The sequence below is a fragment of the Lithobates pipiens genome, unplaced genomic scaffold, assembly GCF_037356315.1.
Source record: "Lithobates pipiens isolate NorthernLeopardFrog02 unplaced genomic scaffold, aLitPip1_a1.2 Scaffold_1, whole genome shotgun sequence".
NCBI lineage: Eukaryota > Metazoa > Chordata > Amphibia > Anura > Ranidae > Lithobates > Lithobates pipiens.
The window spans coordinates 23,931,874-23,954,760 of record NW_027507685.1 but is presented as its reverse complement, the minus strand read 5'-3'; the positions used below and the strand labels follow the sequence as shown (position 1 = coordinate 23,954,760).

The 22,887-nt window shown below is 42.4% G+C and overlaps 1 protein-coding gene across 1 annotated transcript in view; it reads right to left on the bottom strand.

The window, feature by feature from the left end:
• Positions 1-22,887, bottom strand: part of TBC1D8B (TBC1 domain family member 8B) — a 91,232-nt gene that overhangs the window by 51,888 nt on the left and 16,457 nt on the right. The window contains exons 3-5 of the mRNA XM_077485193.1: positions 13,398-13,516; positions 11,806-12,031; positions 4,199-4,439 (exon numbers count right to left, since the gene is read on the bottom strand). Coding sequence (XP_077341319.1) covers positions 4,199-4,439; positions 11,806-12,031; positions 13,398-13,516 — 586 coding nt within the window. The remainder of the gene's footprint in view (positions 1-4,198; positions 4,440-11,805; positions 12,032-13,397; positions 13,517-22,887) is intronic.

Genomic DNA, 22,887 nt, shown 5'->3' with positions numbered 1-22,887 from the left:
GCGGGTAAAAATGGACACATGTCCATTTACATCAGTCTGTCTATAGAGAACAATGGGTGGTCCGATTGGGCCCGCCTAAAAAACAGGCAGGCAGAGCCGATCCATGTGCTTGTGTGAAAAGGGGCCTATGTCCTTATTAACACAGAGCATACACAGCGTACCTTTACAGGGATGCACAGGTGTTCCATGCATCTCTGTGCAGGTAGTTCCATTTATGACATTTGGGATGTTGCAACTGCACAAACATAGCCACTGCTCCAAATTTTACATCCAAGTCCGCATGCATGTCCCTGAGCTCACACTGCCTGCGTTTGGGGTCATGTACCCACACCCACACGGATGTCAGATTAGCAACAGCACCTATGCCTATGTAGCCGTTGCATCTCAATTGACATAAATGGGACTGCCTGTACGGGGATGCATGGAACACCTGTGCATCCCTGTGTGGGTAAACATGGCCCTCCATGGGCATACACTTTAGTGTGCCAAATGTGAACGATGCTTTAGTACTAATTTAGCAGGAATTTTGTAAGTTACGCTGATTCTAATGTGCAATATTCATGATTTTAGTGTATTTTTAGTGAAAATAGCAATATGATGAACATTTGCGCAATTATTGTTGGGCCCAAAAAAATAAAAAAACAGTAGTATTTCTATTCTACAGGTCATGTGCTTTTAGAAAATTTCTAGTTTGAGCTGTCTTTTCAAATTCTGAAAGCTGCAAGTGAAAAATGAAAACCTCCAGATTTTTAGAGAAATGTTTGGGTATGTTTCGATTTTCACCATTTTGCAAAAAAGCGCAATTTAAAATTAAGAAATATTTGTTATTAACTCCATACAGGTTAAGCCTTTATATTTAGTAGGGATTTAGCAGGAAATTTGTAAAATTAGCTATGTTTTTTTATCTGCTAATAATGGTTTTAGTTAAATTTATGCAAATATTTTGGTTCGATAAACATTTGCACAATACTGCAGGGTCTAAAAAAATCAGTAGCACCTTCTTTTTATTGTAGAGCCCATATGCTTTCAGAAAATATATGGTTTTGGGAGTCTTTCACAAATTCTGAAAGCTGTAGGGGAAAAATTAAAACCTTCAAATTTTTAGAGAAATTTGGATTTTTACACTTTTGCATCTGCTCAATTTTCACTATTTCGCAAAAAGGCGCAATTTAAAAGTTACAAATATTTGTTATGTATTAACTCAATACGGGTTAAGCTTTTATATTTATTAGGAATTTTGTAAAATTTGCTGTGTTTTTATCTGCTAATAATGATTTTAGTGTATTTTTTGCAAATATATTGATTTGATAAACATTTGCGCAAATACCGCAGGGTCTAAAAAAGAAAAAAAATTCACTAGCACCTTCTTTTATTCTAATGATCATGAGCTTTCAGAACATATATGGTCTGGGGTGTTTTTCACGAATTGGGAAAGCTATGAGTGAAAAATAAAGAAAAAGGAAAAAAAAAAAAAAAAAAAAAAAAAATAAAAAAAAAATCGCAGAAATGGTCTGGCCACCTGAGTGTACAAAATGGAGCACAGGGCCTGGCAGCAAAAGGGTTAAGGCATCCCATAGAGGAGTTTTTTTCAACCAGCAGCTTGAGTGAAAAAAAAAAACGAAAAAAAAAAATTTGTAACTGCTGACTTTTAATTAGGGGTAGCCTGGAGCGCTTCTTTAACCTCCCTGGCGGTACGATTATTTCGGATTTTAGGTGCTGAAAGCAGTAAAATTATTTTTGCATGAAAATTTGGCGTTTTATATTGTAGTCCTGTAATTCTTAGGAATAAACCAGAGTCTAGCAGACATCCCGGGTATGATAAAGTTTGATTAATGAAATCATAAATTATAATATAATAAATAACTATAATTATACCAAATAATAATATAATAATAATAAAAATTATTCAATAATGTAATCAAATCAAAAACACTGAAATTTGCTCAGTTGCAGAATTGTCACTGTCATCGCTTTTCAGTATTTGATGACGGATCTCCCCACAAATCGCTATCGCTCAATTCTGCAAGTGATTACAATTTATTATCGCTGTTTTCTAGCTGGTCTAAAATCATTTTTGATATAACGGGACAGTTTTGGTTGCTATGGACAATCTCCAATTTCCAGGCATGAAGAACAGTTTTTATATTATAAAACTGCATGCAGGACACTGGGTAGACCACTAGGGACAAAGGGGATGTGAAATAATTACATACAGCAATGTAATCTGTAAGATTACATTATACTGTATGTAATATGTGTGTCACTTTTTGAATTTGGCGCTGTTCTCCGTCCCCGTGCGCCGCAACGCTCGCAGGGAACGGAGATCGGCTCTGTGATAGATCGAGCGAGACACGGCTCGCTCGTATAGCGGGGGGGACATCGCTGGATCCAGGGGTAAAGTTAAGTAACCTCTCCCTGCATTCAGTGATGCGGTCCCGAGTCTGGCTCTGGGTTACCGCTTTTGGTATAAAATCTCCACCCCGAGCCAGACTCGGGAATACCGCCAGGGGGGTTAAAATTTGTGGCGTTCAGGTACAGGTCATTCACCCAGCCTCACATATGTGTATTCCTCAAACTTCAATTCAGACCATTTAAGAATTGGTAAATTAAACAAAACTGCCAATAGTCCTTTGAAGAGGATTAATGTGTCAGATCTTCCATCTGGATTTTAAATAGGTTTGTAGATGGAATTTATAGGTATAACACAGGTATAAATTAAAACATACAAGACAATTGCATTTAAATTAATTGGCTATTCACAAATATGCCTTGAAGTACAAACCACACCACCTACATATACATTTTAGTACCACTTCCCTATTTACTCCACATATTGAAGAGATCCAACAGACTTCACTATTGTCACAATTTGCCTCTGAGGTGATGGAGATGCAACTTCTGAACTTCTGTGAGAGTGTCTCAGGTTAAAGTATTTTCAAAAGGTAAAAATTGAAAGCAAGTAGGTTTTACAGCTTTCACTCACTTTTCTATTTCACTGATCCCTGTATGCTAGATTAGATATCTGCTGCCCTTTAACACTTTTTTTTTTTTTTAAATAAGCCATTATCACATTATAAAGCAACAAAAGAGCACTACAGGAGGATTAAAAAAAATTAAGTAATTGTTATTTTAAAAAACAAACATGTTATGCTTACCTGCTCTGTGCAATGTTTTAGCACAGAGCGGCCCCAATTCCCCCTTTTAGGGTTCCCTGCCGGTGATCTTGGCTCCTCCTCTCCTTCGTGTGCCACCATAGGAAGGCACTGCCTATGGTGGAACACATGCAGGCATGATCATGGGGTGAGGCATGTATGTCTATTGCCACACGACAGTACGACTGGGCCCAGCCCTCGCTCCCTTGTCTCTACATTTGATTGACAGCAGCAGAAACCCTTGGCCAATGAGGAAGGAGAGAGACAATAGTCCTGCTGCTCTTGGGCACAGAGCTGGATCAAGATCAGGCTCAGGTATTTGGGGGGCGACAGCTGCACATAAAAGATTTTTTTTATTTATTTTTTTACCTTAAAGTGTTACTAAACCCAGGACCCTACATTCACTATATTTGGTCTTCCAAACACAGAACATGGAAATGCAATTATTTTAGCGAATATAAACTGCTAAATACCTTTTTTCATCAGCAGTATATAGCAGTCTTGTGATTTCTTTCAGTACCTGGCTGAGCACTGGTTAAAGCTTGTAGGAGGAGTTTTCATTCTCCTTTGACTGTCCTATGAGGTGCATGGTTCCTGACCCTCTGTCTGGACAGTGCTGATTGCTGATCACACACACCCTCCCAAATAAAATAAAATAAAAACAAAAGAAAAAAAAAACTTTCTAGCAATACACACCAAACTGAGCACGTGCAGAGTGCCTCCAAGGCTCTGTACTATCAGCAGATGGATTGGGGACAGTAAAAGCAGGGGAAGATCACAGACAGGATCAAACCACCTTTTTTTACAATGCGGAGGATTAACCTCTTAGGTTCCACAGTGAGTATAACGAGCATGCTTTACTGCAAATACAGGCTTATTTTACTGTTGTGTGTTTAGTAACACTTTAATGTAAAGAACCACTTTAATTGTCAAAATTAGCACCAAACAATGCAACACTGCAAACAATAGGAGGAAGGAATTTGGGACGTAAAGCTAGTTTAAAAGTTACAGGTCCCCATGTAGATGTACTTAATGAAAATGCTTACCTTTTTGTGATTTGCAGGGGATCATTCAGTATTGGATCATTTTCAAATTTTTCTTTATCAAAAAGTCTTCGGATAGCATAGCTGGCCAGTTGTTCCATTAGGAGGAAGGTTTCATTAATGTGCAAAAGCATAGAGAAATAATGGTCCTCCCCCTGAGAGCAAACATGGATACTCTCTGTGAGCAGAACTGTAGAGGTCTTCTCCAGTCTGGAGATCTCATCCCATGAGATGATCAGTTTAACTGGAGTAGAACAATACACATAAATATGAACAGCTTACATTTTTTTTTTTGCATATACATAACTCATTTCCCCAAAAGTATTATTTTTATATCAGACAGAGAAGATATTACACCACACTGTGTAATATGTACTTAACAGGGAATATATTACAGCATGATTGAATATAAAATGCCATCAGCATGGTTATAAGTGCCTCATTTTTTGCAAGATGAAAATGGACTGCATTCAGCAACTTAACCACTTGCTTACAGGGCACTTAAACACCTTCCTGCCCAGACCAATTTTCAGCTTTCGGTGCTCTCACACTTTGAATGACAATTACTCAGTCATGCAACACTGTACCCAAATGAATTTTTTGTCCTTTTTTTCCCACAAATAGAGCTTTCTTTTGGTGGTATTTGATCACCTCTGGGGTTTTTATTTTTTGCGCTATAAATGAAAAAAGACCGAAAATTTTGAAAAAAAACGCATATTTCTTTGTTTCTGTGACAGAATTATGCAAATTATTAATTTTTCTTCATAAATTTTGGTCACAATTTATACTGCTACATGTCTTTGGTAAAAATAACCCAAATTAGTGGATATTATTTGGTCTTTGTGAAAGTTAGAGAGTCTACAAGCTGTGGTGCGAATCGCACAAAATTGATCACATCTGATGTACTGGTGGCCTATCTCGCTTCTTGTGACCCGAACAAGTCAGGAAAGTACAAATACCCCCCAAATGACCCCTTTTTGGAAAGTAGACATTCCAAGGTATTTAGTAAGAGGTATAGTGAGCTTTTTGATGTTGTCATTTTTTTCCCACAATTCTTTGCAAAATTAAGATTTTTCATTTTTTTTTTTTTTCTCCACAAAATTGTCATTGTAATAGGTTATTTCTCTCACGTGGCATGTGTATACCACAAATGACACCCCCCAAAAAATTCTGCTACTCCTCCTGAGTATTACAATACCACATGTGTGGGACTTTTTCACAGCCTGGCCACATAGAGAGACCCAACATGCAGGTAGCGCCATCATGTGTTCTAGGAACATAAGTTACACATCTAACTTGTTGACTATTTATTACACTTTTGAAGCACCAGGACAATGACACGTGACACTGATGACAGATGGCACTGATACGTGGCAATGATGACAGGTGGCACTGATGACAGATGGCACTAATATGTGGCACTGATGACAGATGGCACTAATATGTGGCACTGATGACGCGTGGCACTTATACGTGGCACTGATGACACGTGGCACTAATACGTGGCACTGATGACACGTGGCACTGAAACGTGGCACCGATGACAGATGGCACTAATACGTGGCACTAATATGTGCCACCGATGACAGATGGCACTAATACATGCCACCGATGACGCGTGACACTGATGACAGATGGCACTGATAAGTGGCATTGATGACACGTGACACTGACAACAGATGGCACGTGACACTGACAGGTGGCACTGATGACAAATGGCACTGATACGTGGCACTGATGACAAATGGCACTGATACGTGGCACTGATGACAGATGGCACTATGTGGCACTGATGACACGTGGCACTGACGGCAGGTGGCACTGACGGCAGGTGGCACTGACGGCAGGTGGCACTGACGGCAGGTGGCACTGACGGCAGGTGGCACTGGGGGCAGGTGGCACTGACGGCACTGGGGGCAGGTAGCACTGGGGTGGATGGCACTGGGGGCAGGTAGCACTGGGGTGGATGGCACTGGGGGCAGGTAGCACTGGGGTGGATGGCACTAGGGGCAGGTAGCACTGGGGTGGATGGCACTAGGGGCAGGTAGCACTGGGGTGGATGGCACTAGGGGCAGGTAGCACTGGGGTGGATGGCACTGGGGGCAGGTAGCACTGGGGTGGATGGCACTGGGGGCAGGTAGCACTGGGGTGGATGGCACTGGGGCAGATAGCACTGCTGGGGGCGGATGGCACTGCTGGGGGCGGATGGCACTGCTGGGGGCGGATGGCACTTTTTATTTCATTTTTTTAATTTTTTTTTTTTCCGGAATCAGAACGGCTGCCGCTGCAGCCGTTCATCTCTCCCCTCTCGCACTGTCTGTGCGAGGAAGGAGAGCGGCGCTGTGAGATGATCTCATATGTTTACATATGAGATCATCTCCCATTGGACACGCCGATCACGCTGTAAACGGCCGCTGTGATTGGCCGTTTACAGCGATCTGTGTTTGCCTGTCCCCGGGGGACACGGCGAACACAGAACTTCCGCGATGCGCGCCCGCGGCGGCGCGCATTGCGGAAGTAAACATCAGGCCGTCCAGGGACGACCGCCCAAACGAACGCGCCTGCTCTACGGCCGTAATTCGGCTATAGGGCGGGCGCGAGGAGGTTAAAGTGCTTGTAAACTCATAATTAAAAAACACAAGAGTCATACTTGGCTGCTTTGTGCAAAACCATTGCACAGAACAGATCTGATCATTTGATCCTCCTCTTCTCAGATCACCTGCCCCTCCCCCACCCCACCAAGAGCCCACCATTGACACAGAGCACAGCTTGGCCCTGTCCCCCACTCCCTCCTCACTGGATGTGATTGACAGCATCAGAAGCCAATGTCTCCGGCTGCTGTCTCTGAGCCTATGAGGAGAGAGAGAGCAGAGAGAGGCCGCTCTCGTGCACAACGATGGATCACCATCGGGTTCAGGTATGTATAAGTAGGGGACTAGAGAAGGGGAACTGCATTCAGAAGATTTTTTTTACCTTAATGCAGAGAATGTATTAAGGTAAAAAAAAAACTATAGCCTTTAGAACCACTAGACAGGAATGATTTCAACAGCATTTTTCACTGCATCCTAAACATTAAAACAACCCCTAAACATTAATTCTAGCCTGCTTTAACCCGTTGCCGACCGGTCCATAGCCAAATTACAGCTACAGCGTGGTCTGATAACTCTGGGAGGCCGTCATATCTTGTACTTTTTGCTATATCATCAAAAAAAATAAAAAAAGTCTTCATCAGTTTAGGCCATTATATATTCTTCTACATATTTTTGGTAAAATTTTTTTTGCAATAAGCTGTATATTGATTGGTTTGCGCAAAAGTTACAGCGTCAACAAAATAGTGAATAGATGATAGATTTATGGCATTTTTTTCTTTTTTTTACTAGTAATGGTGGCGATCTGCGATTTTTAATCGGGATTACGACAGACAAATAGGACACTTGACACTTTTTTTGTGACCATTTTGTGACTTTTTTGGGACCATTGACATTTATATAGCGATCAGTGCTATAAATAACCACTGATTACTGTATAAATGTCACTGTCAGGAAAGGGGTTAACACTTGGGGGTGATCAAGGGGTTAACTGTGTTCCCTGTGTGTGTTCTAACTGTGGGGGGAATGTGGCTGACTAGAGGAGGAGAAAGAACATTGTTCCTACTTCATAGGAACACATGAGCCCCATCATGATTCAGTTATGTGCACAAGCGCCTCGACTTTCCATGGACTCTCCCTCCTCATTGGCTGAGGCTCAATCACAGTCAATGAGGAAAGAGAGGGGGTTGAGCCGAGCCATGGCCCTATGTGTGCATTTACACGTAGAGTAGTGGCTTTGAAGCAGGCCTGCTTGGGTGCCCCCATTGCAAAATGCTTGCTCTGGGGGCACACAACAGGAAGGGGGTGCCAGGAGCGCCGGTGGGGGACCCGAGAAGAAGGGGATTAGGGCTGCTTTGTGCAAGACTGCTGCACGGAGCAGGTAAGTATAACATGTTTGTTGTTATTTAAAAAACAAAACAGAAGCCAAAACATGAAAAACGTCTGTGTCCCCCCCCCCCCCCCCATTATAATTTGTACATACGGCGGAAGTCTTTTTTTTTAAGCCTTTAATCTGTAACTGATACAGCAGAATGTCAGGCAGACAAGGAAATACAGTTTAACCTCTGACCCACTGGGCACTTAAACCCCCTTCCTAACCAGACTAATTTTCAGTTTTCGGTGCTCTAACACTTTGAATGACAATTACTCAGTCATGCAACACTATACCTATATGACATTTTTGTCATTTTTCCACACAAATAGAGCTTTCTTTTGGTGGCATTTAATCACCGTTGGGCTTTTTATTTTTAAAAAAGACTGAAAATTCAGTAAAAAAATTAATTTTTCTTAGGTTCTGTTATAACATTTTGCAAAGTAGTAATTTTTATTCATACATTTTGAATAAAAATTTATACTGCTACATATCTTTGGTAAAAATAAGCCAAATCTGTGTATATTATTTGGTCTTTGTGAAAGTTAGAGTCCACAAGCTATGGTGCCAATCTCTGAAAATTGATCACACCTGATGAACTGACGGCCTATCTCATTTCTTCAGGGAAGTACAAATACCCCCAAAATGCCCCCTTTTTGGAAAGTAGACATTCCAAGGTATTTAGTAAGAGGTATGGTGAGTTTTTTGAAGTTGTAATTTTTTCCCACAATTCTTTGCGAAATCGAGATTTTTTTTTTTTCCTTCACAAAATTGTTATATTAGCAGGTTATTTCTCGCACACAGCATATGCATAGCACAAATTACAACCCAAAACACATTCTACTACTCCTCCTGAGTACGGCAATACCACGTGTGAGACTTTTACACAGTGTGGCCACATACAGAGGCCCAACATGCAGAGAGCACCATCAGGCGTTCTTGGAGCATATATTATACATAGAATTTCTTGACTAGCTCTAACACTTTTGAAGACCCTGCAGCACCAGGACAATGGAAACGCCCCAGAAATGACCCCATTTTGGAACTAAAACAACCCAATCTATAATCCATGAGGATAATGAGTCTTTTGAACATGTCATTTTTTTCTACAAGTTCTTGGACAAAGTTGTCCATTTATACAATATTTCTAACACCCAGCATGTATATGGCAAAAATGACACCCCAAAATAGATTCTCCTACTCCTCCTGAGTATGGCAATACCACATGTGGGAGACTTTTACACAGCATGGCCACATACAGAGGCCCAACATGCATGGAGCACGGGTGTTATTGGGGCATAAATGTCACATCTAATTTGACTGCCTATTACACTTTTGTGGGGCACTGTAGTGGCATGGATGTGGCATGGATGAGCATGAATGGGGATGAATGAGCCGCAGATGAGGATGGCTGAGCATGAATGTGTATGCCCGAGTATGGCTGGGTACAGCTGAGTACGGATGGGTACAGCTGGGTATGGATGGGATGGCTGAGCATGGATGGATTGGTGGGTGGGGGGGGGGGGGGGCGTGTGGGAGTGCGATTCTGGGAGGACGTCAATGTAGGCCCTCCCATTGTTATCGAGCCACGCTGTAGCCGTCAGTCAGCTATAGCGTGGTCGGCAAGAGGTTAAATAAATATATACAGCCTGGTCTAGAACCAGCTCCAGCCTCACTTTGCTCTTTGCACCACTTGTGACAATCTCAATTTGACAGCACTATGTAAAACAGTAGGCTGCGATTTATTTACAGTGTTTTTTTTTATTAAATTTACATTTAATTAAACTGGACTAAAGTGTGTTTTTTTTTTTTTTGATCTACTCTGAACTTGGCTTTAAACAACCAAGATCTATCATGTTGTCTAGAAATATTTATTAATGCTTTGCCTCAAAAGCAAAAGGTTTTCTTTAATTCCCATTCACTCCCACCATCCCAACCACATACAGTACTTACTTCTCAGCAGCACATACTCGCCCTTTCCACAAGGAGTAGGAAAGTTTGGCACTGCTCTCCACGATCTTCCTCAATGGTACTTTGATATTAGGTTTCTAGTATCAAACAACCTCCACGGCTCCATACAAGCAAATTGCTGCTCCCCTGTCTGTCCTGCACAGAGATCTGGTTCCAGGATGGAGTGATTGAGAAGGATCATAGGGAGCAGTGGTGGCCTGGATTAATGATGCACTTTGCGAGTTTGTTTTTGGCTTTTTGTTAATAATGATTTAATGGTGTTGAGGTTATTACACTATTTCTCATGTTTCTCACTTTCTCATGTTGATGGGGACAAGGGCCTCTTCCCCCACAACACTGGCAGTGCTTGTGGGGGTCTGCAGGCATGGGCCTTATCGGAATCTGGAAACCACCTTTAACAAGGGGACCCCCAGGTCCCAGCCCCACCCCCCTATGGTAATGAGTATGGGGTAGATAGTGGCACCGCGCCCTTGTGACGGCACACAGAAGGTTTCCACCTTAATGCATAATTATATAAAAATAAAAATAAATCTACCTTTATAACCACTTTAGGTGATAACATTTTTAACCGCTTGCTGACCAGCCACTGTCATTTTACTGCTATACATTGGCTCGCAGAATCGGGATAGCAGGCGCTGCACAGCAGGAGTGCCGATGCTCGTGGCCACGAGCATGAGGGACAGAACACAGAAGTGAACACACAAATCCATGTTCTGTTCTGAGGGAAGTGACAGATTGTGTGTTCCTATTAGCTAGGAACCACAATCCGTCACTTTCGCCAGCCAGTCCCCTCCCCCTTCAGTTAGAATCACCTCCTAGGGAACACAGTTAACCCCTTCACTACCACTACTATCGCTGTATAAATGCCAATGGTCCCAAAAATGTATCAAAATTGTCCAATGTGTCCGCCATAATGTCGCCGTCATGATAACCAGCAGATCACCACCATTACTAGTTAAAAAATAAAAAATAAATGCTATAAATCTATCCCCTATTTTGTAGACGCTATAACTTTTGCGCAAACCAATCAATATACACTTATTGTGATTTTTTTTCCCCATAAAATATGCAGAAGAATACCTATTGGCCTAAACTGAGAAAAAAAAATTATATATATATATATATATTTTTTTCTTTTTTTTTTAAATGGGGATATTTATTAGAGCAAAAAGTACAAAGTGTTTTTTTCCAAATTTTTTTGTTTATAGCGCAAAAAATAAATACCGCAGAGGTGATCAAATACCACCAAAAGAAAGCTCTATTTGTGAGAAAAAAAGGACGTAAATTTTGTATGGGTACAGCATCGCACACCGCGCAATTGTCAGTTAAAGCGACACAGTGCTGAATCGCAAAAAAGGGCCCGGTCATTCAGCAGTCAAATCTTCCGGGGCTGAAGTGGTTAAAAACTTTCAATTTAAAAAGTAAAATTGCTCTAAAAATTTTCAATCTTCTCTTTTCTCTCTATGATAGAATAGGTACAGCAGGTGAGGTTCTCACTGGAGAAATCTAAGCCTACAGCACAGTAATTCTAGAAAACTGCACCTTTTTCTATAACTACTCTTAATTTTATGAGCTGTCTAGCTTATAAACATGTTACTACTACACACGTACTATAAGCTTCCCAACAAATCCACACTAATTCAGTTAGCAGCTTGTTCTTTCTCAGTGTAAGTACTTACTCTCAGCTCCAAGCAGAAAGGAGTAGAAGCTTAGGAAGTTGGTACTGAGGTATAACCATCCCTGACAAGGTACTCTCCCTCTCCAGTAACTGCATGAGTAGTAAGTCACCAGCTTCTCCTGGTCTGGCAATCCAAAGCATTTTTCAAACTTCATCAGCACTTCCCGAAATTTTTCAGGATCCTCTTCTTTTACAAATGAATTCTTTCCTTCTTCAGCAATGAGCCCCTGGAGGATAAACCATAAATTGCATTTGGACATTTCCCACATTTGAAGCCTATTTTTACCTTCTCTAAATCCTTTTTTTTTTTTTTTTTTTTTAATCTTTTTTCTAATACATCTACATTTTCCTTATTGAAAGTTACATAGTTGGTAAGGTTGAATAAAGACACCAGTCCATCCAGTTCAACCTGAGTGTCTACAATTGTCCCTATCCCTGTACATTGCACACTCACATCGGCTCCTACCCTCAAGGAGCCCACAATCCAAGGTCCCCATTCATATACTTGGGCCAATTTTGGACAGAAGCCAATTAACCTACCTTCATGTCTTTGGAGTGTGGGAGGAAACCCAAAGCAGGCACAGGGAGAACATGCAAACTCCAGGCAGGTAGTGTCGTGGTTGGGATTTGAACTAGCGACCCTTTTTACTGCTAGGTGAGAGTGCTAACCACTACACCACTGTGCCGCCCTAATATGCAGAAGAATACATATTGGCCTAAATACAAACGAGTTTACGAAAGTAAACTTTTCCATTCCCAAAAACTTGTAAACATAGTAGAACTTTCGTAATCTGCTCTATCAGATGTTTCATGTGCATCCCTTTCCCCACATTTTTTTTAGACTAAGCAGACTTACCACTGTTAGGGTCTGTCGACAGGCCCTAATGGGCAACAGCAGCATTCTTTTGACATCGATTTGAGAGACATCAGTTGACATATCGATGATGCATTTGATCTGAAATTGACCTGAATTTGGCCGGCTTCAAGCTAATTTTCTATAGAATTTTGGGGGGGGGGGGGGGAGTATCGAAAACCAATCAACAATGACCCTTACTGATATGCAAATATTGCCTGCCACGTGAACAGCTTATCCCTCACTCCCAGCTCTAAACACTTTCCTTGGTTGATGAGGTATGCAGAAGGTAGTAAAGCATGATTGCCATAGGAAGGGTAAATAGTCATTGAAGTGTGGTCTATGACTACATAGAGTCATAGTGTGGTCTTGATTGCCTGACTTTACTTTCTTCATGCTATGTGAAAGGCAAGATGGTGACACTCAGTTGGGTCTCCGGGAGTGGATTGGAGCAGTTTCTGTCTAATGATTATGCACCAATGAGTTGTTTATAAGCTAAACAGTTCATATCTTACTGCAGTTTCTTTACTCAATGGTAAAGGAAAGGGTTGCTTTAAATTCACTGTTAACCGTTATTGAGGTTATGTGCAATAGGTTATCGGGGTAATATTGCAAAAGATACTCTAAATACAAAAGCATAATTATTTCATTATCATTGTGGTCTGTACTGTGTGATACATATGCAAAGCAGTAACCTCTAGTAATTGTATCGGAACAAATATGAATTAAACTATACCTACCCTGATTTTGCCTTGCACAAAACTGGTTATGTCATCACTTGAGTCAAATACTGACAACGTCTTCATAACATTCTGTTCCAGCCATTGCCAGTGTTTTAAAATCTCATCTCGACTAGCCCCTATAAAAAAATAAATAAAAAAAAAGAAGAACAGGGTTGCCAAAAATAAATTTTTAATCGGCAGCAATAAGCCAAATACGTAAAATCCTTCAATGTTTGATGTCCCCACAGACCTAGGTAGTTACAGCTATTATTACAAAGGTGTGTGGTGTCTTTATTTAGTTCTCAAGTCCTTGTCCTTATACCACCAATAAATGAATTACTCCTTACTGTTTTTGAAGCTGGATGTTTGGGGTCATGAACCGACCAAATTGTTTGCCAGTTCATGAATGTCTACCATTCAAGGTTCGGGTCAAACCCTGCAGTGGGCTGAACACAAATCTCATTATCATGCTGTAGTTACTGAAGTAGGTTATAATTAAGACGTAGATAAAATTTGAGTAAAACAGAGATGAACGGGGGCATAGTTTGGTGCTTGAAGAAGATGGCTGCATTTTAGAGACATGAGGGGAATCCACAACTTTACCTGGGACTACGCACCATGGGCAAAGTTGGCACATATGTGCAACCTACTAGAACCCCTGCAGCCCCCCCCCCCCAAATACTTACCTAAGCCTGATCTCCATCCAACGCTGTGCACATCGGCGGCAGCTCCACTCTTCTTGCCCATCATGCAGGCTTGGCTGGGATCACTGGGAGCCATTGCCTCCTGCTGGTGTGAGTCAAAACCTGTGAGCAGGGAGCGGGGGGTGGGGCCGAGCCTGTGTGTCTGAAAAGACACAAAAAGCTTGGCTGGGGATCAAGCACGTACGAGTGTCCCAATAAGAAGCAGCTTCCTATGGGGCCAATTGGTGGGGAGGGTGGGGGAGGAGCCAGAGGCACCAGCAGTGGACCCCAAAAGAAGTGGCAAAACCATTGCACAGAGCAGGCAAGTATGACATGGTTGTTGCACACTTACCTGTCCAGGGTGCCTGCGATGTGGGACGCCCGAGGCCGACCCATCCCTCGGCTTTCGGGTCCCGGCGCCACCATTTGTACTAAGGGAAACAGGCAGTGGATCCTTAGGGCTTCACTGCCCGTTTCCTACTGCGCATGCGCGAGTCACGCAGCGCTTTGTGAATGGCCGGCTATGTTCTGGGACACATACAGTTCCCAGAACACAGCATGCCCCATTCCCCAGAAGACAACATGAGGAGGAGAAGACTGAAGATCACCGCAATGTAGGAAGTGGCAGATTAGGACCAATCTGCCTAGCAACAACCATTTCTGGCAAGTTAAAAACAAAATGTTTTTTTCATTTTTTTTTCAGATTTTTAGGAATATTTTAATGTAATTTTTTTTTTGGGGTGGCCCTCTGTTTTAATGACCAGAGTTTTTTTTTTGCGATTCGACACTGCATCACTTTAACTGACAATTGCGTGGTCATGCGATGTTGTACTCAAACAAAATTAATGTCCTTTTTTTCCCCCACAAATAGAGCTTTCTTTTGGTGGTATTTGATCACCTCTGCGGTTTTCATTTTTTGCGCTATAAAACAAAAAAAGACAATTTTGGGGGAAAAAAAAGTTTTTTTTTTTTTTTTTTTATTACTTATTGCTATAATAAATATCCCCAAAAAATATATATGAAAAAAAAGTTCAATTGAGGCCGATATGTATTCCTCTACTTATTTTTGTAAAAAAAAATAATAATAATAATATCGCAATAAGTATATATTGATTCGTTTGCAAAATGTATAGTGTCTACAAAAAAGGGGATAGATTTATGTAATTTCGTTATTTTTTTTATTAGTAATGGCGGTGATCACCAATTTTTAATCGGGACTGCGACATTGCGGCAGACAGATCAGACACGTTTGACACTATTTTGGGACTTTGGCACTTATACAGCGATCAGAGCTAAAAATAGCCACTGATTACTGTGTAAATATCACTGGCAGGGAAGGAGTTAAACGCTAGGGGCGATCAAGGGGTTAAATGTAAGAAGAATTATACAATTGCAACACCTTGCCCATAACCACTCTCTTAAAACCATGCTTTTTTTGCTGGATGTGAACAAGGCTTTAAACACCCTGTCATGGCCTTATCTTATGACTGTACTCCGTCACTATGGTTTTGGTACCTCTTTAAGTTGGCTGGAAGCACTTCCCCAGGCTAAAATGAAATATTATGGCTTTAAATCTTCTATCTTCCCTATCATGAGGGGCACTCGACAGGGCTGCCCACTTTCGCTGCTCCTGTTTGTCTTGGCTATGGAGCTTTTGGCGGAGGCAATTCGTTCACAACCAGATATAAAAGGCTTTGAGGTCGCGGGTTCTGTCCATAAGATCTCATTTGCAGACGACATTCTCCTGACTCTGACAACACCCAGAATCTCATCACCTAACTTATTACCCCTTTTGGATACTTTTGCGTCTCTCTCTAGGCCCTGCATGTTAATCCAACGAAGTCTAAGGCAATGTCAGTAAATCTTTACCATTCTGGACTGGCTTCTCTGAAAAACTACCTTTCGGTTTCAATGGCTTTCCTCATTGCCTTATTTGGGTATCCGACTTACCCCAAGTATGAAGGGCTATACCAGGCCAAGTTCCCCCCTCTTTTTAGAAAACGTACCTACATGTTCTCCTCCTGGTCTCACCTCCCGTTATCCTGGTTTGGCAGGATCTCTGCAGTTCGTATGTCTTATCTTCTGAAAGTGCTAGATTTCTTTTGAGTATTGCCAGTCCCAATTGCCTCGTATATATTGTGAATTTGCCAACGCAAACTCTTGAAATTCATCTGGGGCCCCAGTCGGCTCTGAATCAATAAACGGGTCTTATATGCTCGGAGGATCAATGGGGGATTTCAGTCCCCAATCTCCAACCATAATATACGGCAGCGAACATAGCCTCCTTATCTCACCTCCATGACATATACCAAATGCCACTATTGACTTGGTTGAATTCCACCTTATTCCTGTTTCCTCTTTACCCTGGCTCCCCCCTATACATTGCCCAACCAGGTTCGAGGCGTGTTTGACCCATTCTCTCCCCTTGTGGGACTCAGTTAAATGTTCGGCAGGTTTAATATCGCTCCCCCACTTATCGTTACTGCACCTTACCAATTTCCCGCTATTTCCTCCCGGTTGTGAAAAACCTAAGCAATTCTCATGGCGAACAGATAATGGGTTTACGGACATTCATTCTCTGTTTAACTTTTGAAGCCCTTTGATCTTCCCATGATATTCCCTTCCAGGAACATTATAGTTACCTACAAATTAGACACTTCCTCCAAAAACATATAAAAGCCCGACCCCCTTCATATACATTGACCACTTTTGAAAGTCTCCGCAGGGCGCGACAACATTTTCCAGGAGTATTTACTTTACTCAATTATTTAATTCAGGAAACCCCCAGTGAACTCTTACCACCTCCAAATGGGAGGATTTGGGAAGACATTTAGATCCAGAGGATAGGCAGATCATGACAATAGCCCTTTCTAAGAGCTCCAAAAATGTCCTCATTTTGGAGAATGCCTACAAGGTGTTTCATAGTTGGTACTATACACCTGCTAGACTAGGTCACTTCAATCCAGCCTATTCCCCTCTTTATTTCCAGGATTGCTCACAAGAGGGGACTATGGCCCATATTAGGTGGGAATGTCCTAAGGTATGTAGACTATGGGTCAGGGTTTATACCCTTCTTTGTAACATGTTTCATACCAATCTTAAAAGGGATCCCTTTGAGGCTCTTCTTTTTAAACCAATCCTGAAACTCCTTCATCCGGAGCGCCAATTGGCTCTGCCTCTGCACCTTTTTACTGCATTAACCATTGCGAGAGCTTGGGAAACTCCTGTGCTTAGCTTTAAAGCAGTTAAAAAATAAAACTGCATGAATGACATCATGATCAATGAGAAACTGGTGGCCCGTGCCTCACACAGTCGCAATAAATTTGGCAGCCATGGATAACATGCAACCAACCTTCCAGGGTCAATAATATACTTCTTTCAATTTAAGTCTTCCGCTGCACAATACCATACGATATAGTTCGGAGCATTGAGTGTTCTTCATTATGGACTTAAGACGACAATTTCTATTGTATTGGAGAACTATGCACAATTCTTATTGCGTCCCTCTGTTGGGATCTTTTTCTTTATGTTACATTTGATGTAAACATCACAATGTCAAGCTAATCTGTTGAATCAATTTTTTCTACTAATAAAATAATTTTGTAAAAGAAGTGGGCAAGGGGCTAAAGACAATTAAGATACATACAGCAATTGATACTGGCATATACAAAGTACACAGTACTACACATTTAAAGAACACTGATAAGATTACTTAAATTAAGTTGATCTCATTCACAGGTACAGTATATAAGAAAACATTTAGTAATTAGAATATAGATTCTTTACAGGTGGCGACAGGTACCGTATTTATCGGCGTATAACACGCACTTTTTTCCCCTTAAAAGCAGGGGGAAATCGTGGGTGCGTGTTATACGCTGATCCCCCGAAATTCTGAGTCTCTGGGCGGCTTTCAGCCGCCTTCGGCTCTTCAAGGCGACTTTCGGCCGCCTTCGGCCATTATCGGCGGCTTTCGGCCATTCTTGGCCGCCTTCGGCTCTTCTCGGCAGCTCTTCTCGGCAGCTTTCGGCCACCTTTGGCTCTTCTCGGCGGCCGAAAGCTGGCGAGAAGGGCCGAAGGCAGCTGGAGGCCCGCCGAGAACTACCGCACGCCACCGAGATACACATCCGGCTCTGTATCTCGGCGGTGGCATTTTAAAAAAATAAAATAGACACGGCTGCAATGAGGGACAAGACTGCACAAGGCTGCAAACGGTGGACAAGGCTGCAAACGGTGGACAAGGCTGCAAACGGTGGACAAGGCTGCAAACGGTGGACAAGGCTGCAAATTACACTGATGGGCATATAAATGTAAGTTGTTTTTTTTTCCCCTTAAACTTCCCTCCTAAAAGATTTTTTCCTTAAAATTCCCTCCTAAACTTGGGGTGCGTGTTATACGCCGATAAATACGGTACTTTTACTTGAGATATCAATATTAAGAGATCCATGATGCCTGCACTGTGCCCTGTAGATGGAGACAGGTAACAAAAGAGTTGCTGATCTCTAGCTAGCTAAGAATGGGTATTCTGATCTTTTACGAATAGACGCTCGGTATTAAGTAAATCCTGGTTCAGTTCATTCAGGAGATTAGTAAACTAGAGTTCACCAAGTCACCTTTACTGGCCTGCTAAATTCACGATTGCACTACTGAGTGGCAGACAGGCCGCAGTGTTAAGAAGCTTTCCAGATTATGCAATTAAACTGTTAGTGGATATAGATAACCCCTTTAGTAGTTCACTCTGGGAGTGGGGTTAAAATGCATATAACTAAATGACAATAGCATAGATAAAGGCCCATGCTCATGTTTCACTTTACACACAAATGATCCGATAACTGTGCACCTTTGTCACTTTATTAGCCAACACTCTCTTATTATTGGCTAAAACAGACAGCCAATCATTGTCAAATTCATTAGTACTTCTTACTGATAATTATTACTCAATTCCAAATGGTGCTAATTCTTATACTGTAGCAGGGTGACCCCATGCTACTCTGTAAAATGGTGGTTTACGCCAGGTTTTCTGGGTAGCAAGCACAATAATGGTGTGTGCTGCATTCATATGAGAGCCAGAGATAGAGCTCAGAGCCCCCCACCCATATGAGAAGGTCAGTGTGTGAATGGAGCCATGAGAGATGCTGCTATGCACCATGCTGTCTTGAGCAGAGCTGAGGGCAGCGCTTGTGTATAAACACTGGGACGTACTTCATTATCAGGAGGACTAAAAAGGTACCGATGTTCAGGGGGGACCCTGAAGAGGCTGCTACAGGAGTTATGTCTTTGCAGTGGTAGTGAGGAGCCCCTTGCATGGGAAGACATACCTGTGTGAGTTTTGATGTTCGTTTAAATAAAAATACTTGATTTTTCTGTTCTTTTACTTGCATTTTTTTTTTTTTTTTTTGGTGTCAGGGTCTCTTGTGTATTGCGTGCCAGAATTATCGCGCGTGTGTGTGTGTGTGTGTTTATACATTTATATATTTTACAAATATACATTTAATATAGAGTTCACCATTGGAAAATGATTCCTATGGGAAAGCACAGAAGAAAATTTCACCTTAAAGTCACTGTCTCTGATTAAAACCTCAAATGATGCATTATGTGTTACTAAAAATATATTGATTTTTAGTGAACAGAGCCACATATGCTACCAAATTTATGTAAAATTTACGAAGCTTTCAAGAATAGGTAAAAACCAATGATCAGTCCAATCCTTCAGATCGTAGTGGAGAATTAAGTTGCCAACATTTAAATATGCACAAATCACAGACTAGTAGACATGAAGATCCTTTAAAGTAAATTGTTTTTAAGAGGCTAACATAGGGCATTTAAAAGAGAAGTATGGACTTTAAAAAAAAAAAAAGAAAAGAAAACCATTTATACTCACCTAGGTGGATGCAGCATCGATCTCGAAGGTGCATCGGTCCCCTGCCGACTCTGCACTGAGAACTGAACAAAGATTGCTGATTGCTCAAGACTCAGCATTCTGTGACCAGAGAGCCGGGACTGTCAGTCACTAGCTCTTTGCTCTGCCGCCCCGTGCTCACTGAAGCTCTGGGTTGTGTAGGCGGGAGGGGCTGGCTCAGGCTCTCAGCAAATCGCTGAGAGGCTAAGCTAGCTGTCGGTCCAGTCTTACGAGTGGATCCAGACCATATGGTTGGATGTTTTCAGAGCCTGGACCAACTCTGTGACTTCAGCCCAATGTCTTAAAACGGTTCACAGGATTGGAGAACAAACTGCACTCCTGTCATCTATAGGAGAGGTACAGCTAAAATAGCTTTTGCTATACTTCTGCTTTAACTGAACAGTAAGGAAGTGTCAATTATAAGCTATTACACCTTATAATATCAGCATTTATGCAGACATATCTATGAATTCTATTAATAAAACGTACACAAAAAAGTAACCTGTGTAAGCCCTTGTACACACGGTCGGAGATTCCGAAGGAATGTGTCTTATCGGACCGTTTTGTCGGATAATCCGACTGTGTGTCGTCTACATCGGACTCTTTACGTCGGACCAAGTTTTCCAACTTGTCCGTAAAATTTTCCGACAAAATGCTGCGATCGGACATACTCCGATCATGTGTAGCCTACTCCGACGGACAAAGTGCCACGCATGCTCAGATCAAATTCCTAGACCAAAGCTACTGACTACTAGCCTGAACGTAGTCCCGTCGTAACGAAATAACGTCATCACATTATGTACAATCGGATTTTCCGACAACTTTGTCCGACCGTGTGTATGCAACAGTTTCGGACAAAATCCATCAGCCAAAATCCAACGGATTTGGTTGTCAGAATGTCCGACCGTGTGTACAAGGGCTTAGTGTTACTGAGTAAGGGTTACTAAGGGTGTCCAGCCTAATGTAAAGTGGCTCATAGTATACCCCATGTAAATAGATACACTGTAAATCAAGCGGAAACAAACAAGGATACTACAGGGAAGATACATTTCAGCATTCCCTTATTAGAGGAAACCCCCACCCACTCATATCTAAGAAGATGCTTTTCCACAGCAAGCAGGACTAGATGCTGCAATGTGTAGGTGATTTCTGCGGAGGGAAGACAAGTGCAAGTGGCAAGAATTTTATGAAGAATTTCTTCTCTACTGTAGGAGCATCCCAGAAACAATTCATGAAACTGTACACTGAAATGGATTCCTCTGAAGGGGAGACGTGAAATGATGATGAGATAAACAGGAATAAATCATTCAGTGTATATTCTCCCAGCGCTGCCAAGGCCTTCTCCTTTCACAAAGGTCACGGCAAGAGCACTTGAAAAATCGGCAGCAGTATTTATTACAGGGCGATGTGTTCAGAATAGTAACCACTTCTTCACCTCTCACACCTGAACAAAAATTATGGACTGGAGCAGCTTTTCCATTTCTGTTATGGGTCTATTGATTTATTCGGCAACAACTTTGTCAAAACTTATGAAAAAGTTATATCTTCCAATGGGGACCCCCGTTCTGGTGACTTTGGTGGGACACTGGGACTCCCTCTCGCTTTTTGTTTTTGCTATGGGCCAGGAAGCAAAGGGATATCTTGAATGGGACACAGATGGAAAAAAGGAGGAAAAAAAAAAACTGACGGGTTATAACTCTCCTTTATTCTATCCAAAATGGAAAAAATTTTTTTTTAAAATAAATAAGGTTTTGCCATTACACTTTAAGCCACAGGGTAAAGTGCAGTCAAGCAAATGCCAGATCAGAAATTAATTGCAATGGAAACCCCCAAGTTTCTGGCATGACTCATTTCCTTCAAACTCTGGGAAGCTAAAAAAATAATAATGTGGCGTGGCAAAACTTGCATAGAGAATGGTCAACCATAATTATCACAGCTCTGTTCCATCATCTGAAAGAAGAAAAAAAAAAACATACTGCCTAACATGGACAATGGCCAAGTTGTTCTTTCAGTCTGTTTTCAGACATTTTTTCTAATGCCGCGTACACACGATCAAACAAACAATCGGGTGGAAAAGTCCGGCAAACTCAAGTCCGCCGGACAATCCCCCCGTGTGTAGCCTCCGGCGTACTTTTTTGACCCGAAAGTACGGCGGACTTAGAAAGTAGTTTTGCACTCCAATCTTCCCGCCGGACTTGCATTTCGGCGGACAATCCGGCCGTGCATATGCCAGTCCGCCGTACTTTTGAAATGAGCGGACTTTTCCCGCCCAGAGAAAAGTCCGCTCATTTTGAGCGGGTCTCCAGGTAGGCGGGGCCCACGAAGGAGACGTCGCTGGCCCCACCACCTGGTATGGACTTAAAGGGGAACCCCAACGCCGGAAAAAAACGGCATGGGGGTCCCCCCAGGTCCACATCAGACCCTTGTCCGAGCACGCTACCCGGCCGGCCAGGAAAGGGGGGGACGAGCGAGCACCCCCGCCCTCCTGAGCCGTACCAGGCCGCGTGCCCTCAACATGGAAGGTGTCTTGGGGAAGGGGGTGCCACGCGGCCCCCATGTTGAGGGCACGCGGCCTGGTACAGCTCAGGAGGGGGGGGCACACTCTCACCCCCCCTTTCCTGGCCAGCCGGGTAACGTGCTCGGACAAGGGTCTGATGTGGACCTGGGGGGGGACCCCCACGCCGATTTTTTGGGCGTTGGGGTTCCCCTTTAAGTCCATACCAGGTGGCGGGGCCAGCGACGTCTCCTTCGTGGGCCCCGCCTACCTGGAGACGCGCTCGAAATGAGCGGACTTTTCTCCGCGTGTGTGTGCGAGTCCGTTCATTTCAAAAGTACGGCGGATAGTACGGCGGACTTAGTACTCCGTATTAGTCCGCTGAAAAAGTGCCGTGCGTGGGCAAGTAGCCCGTTCGGAAAGTCGGACGGACAG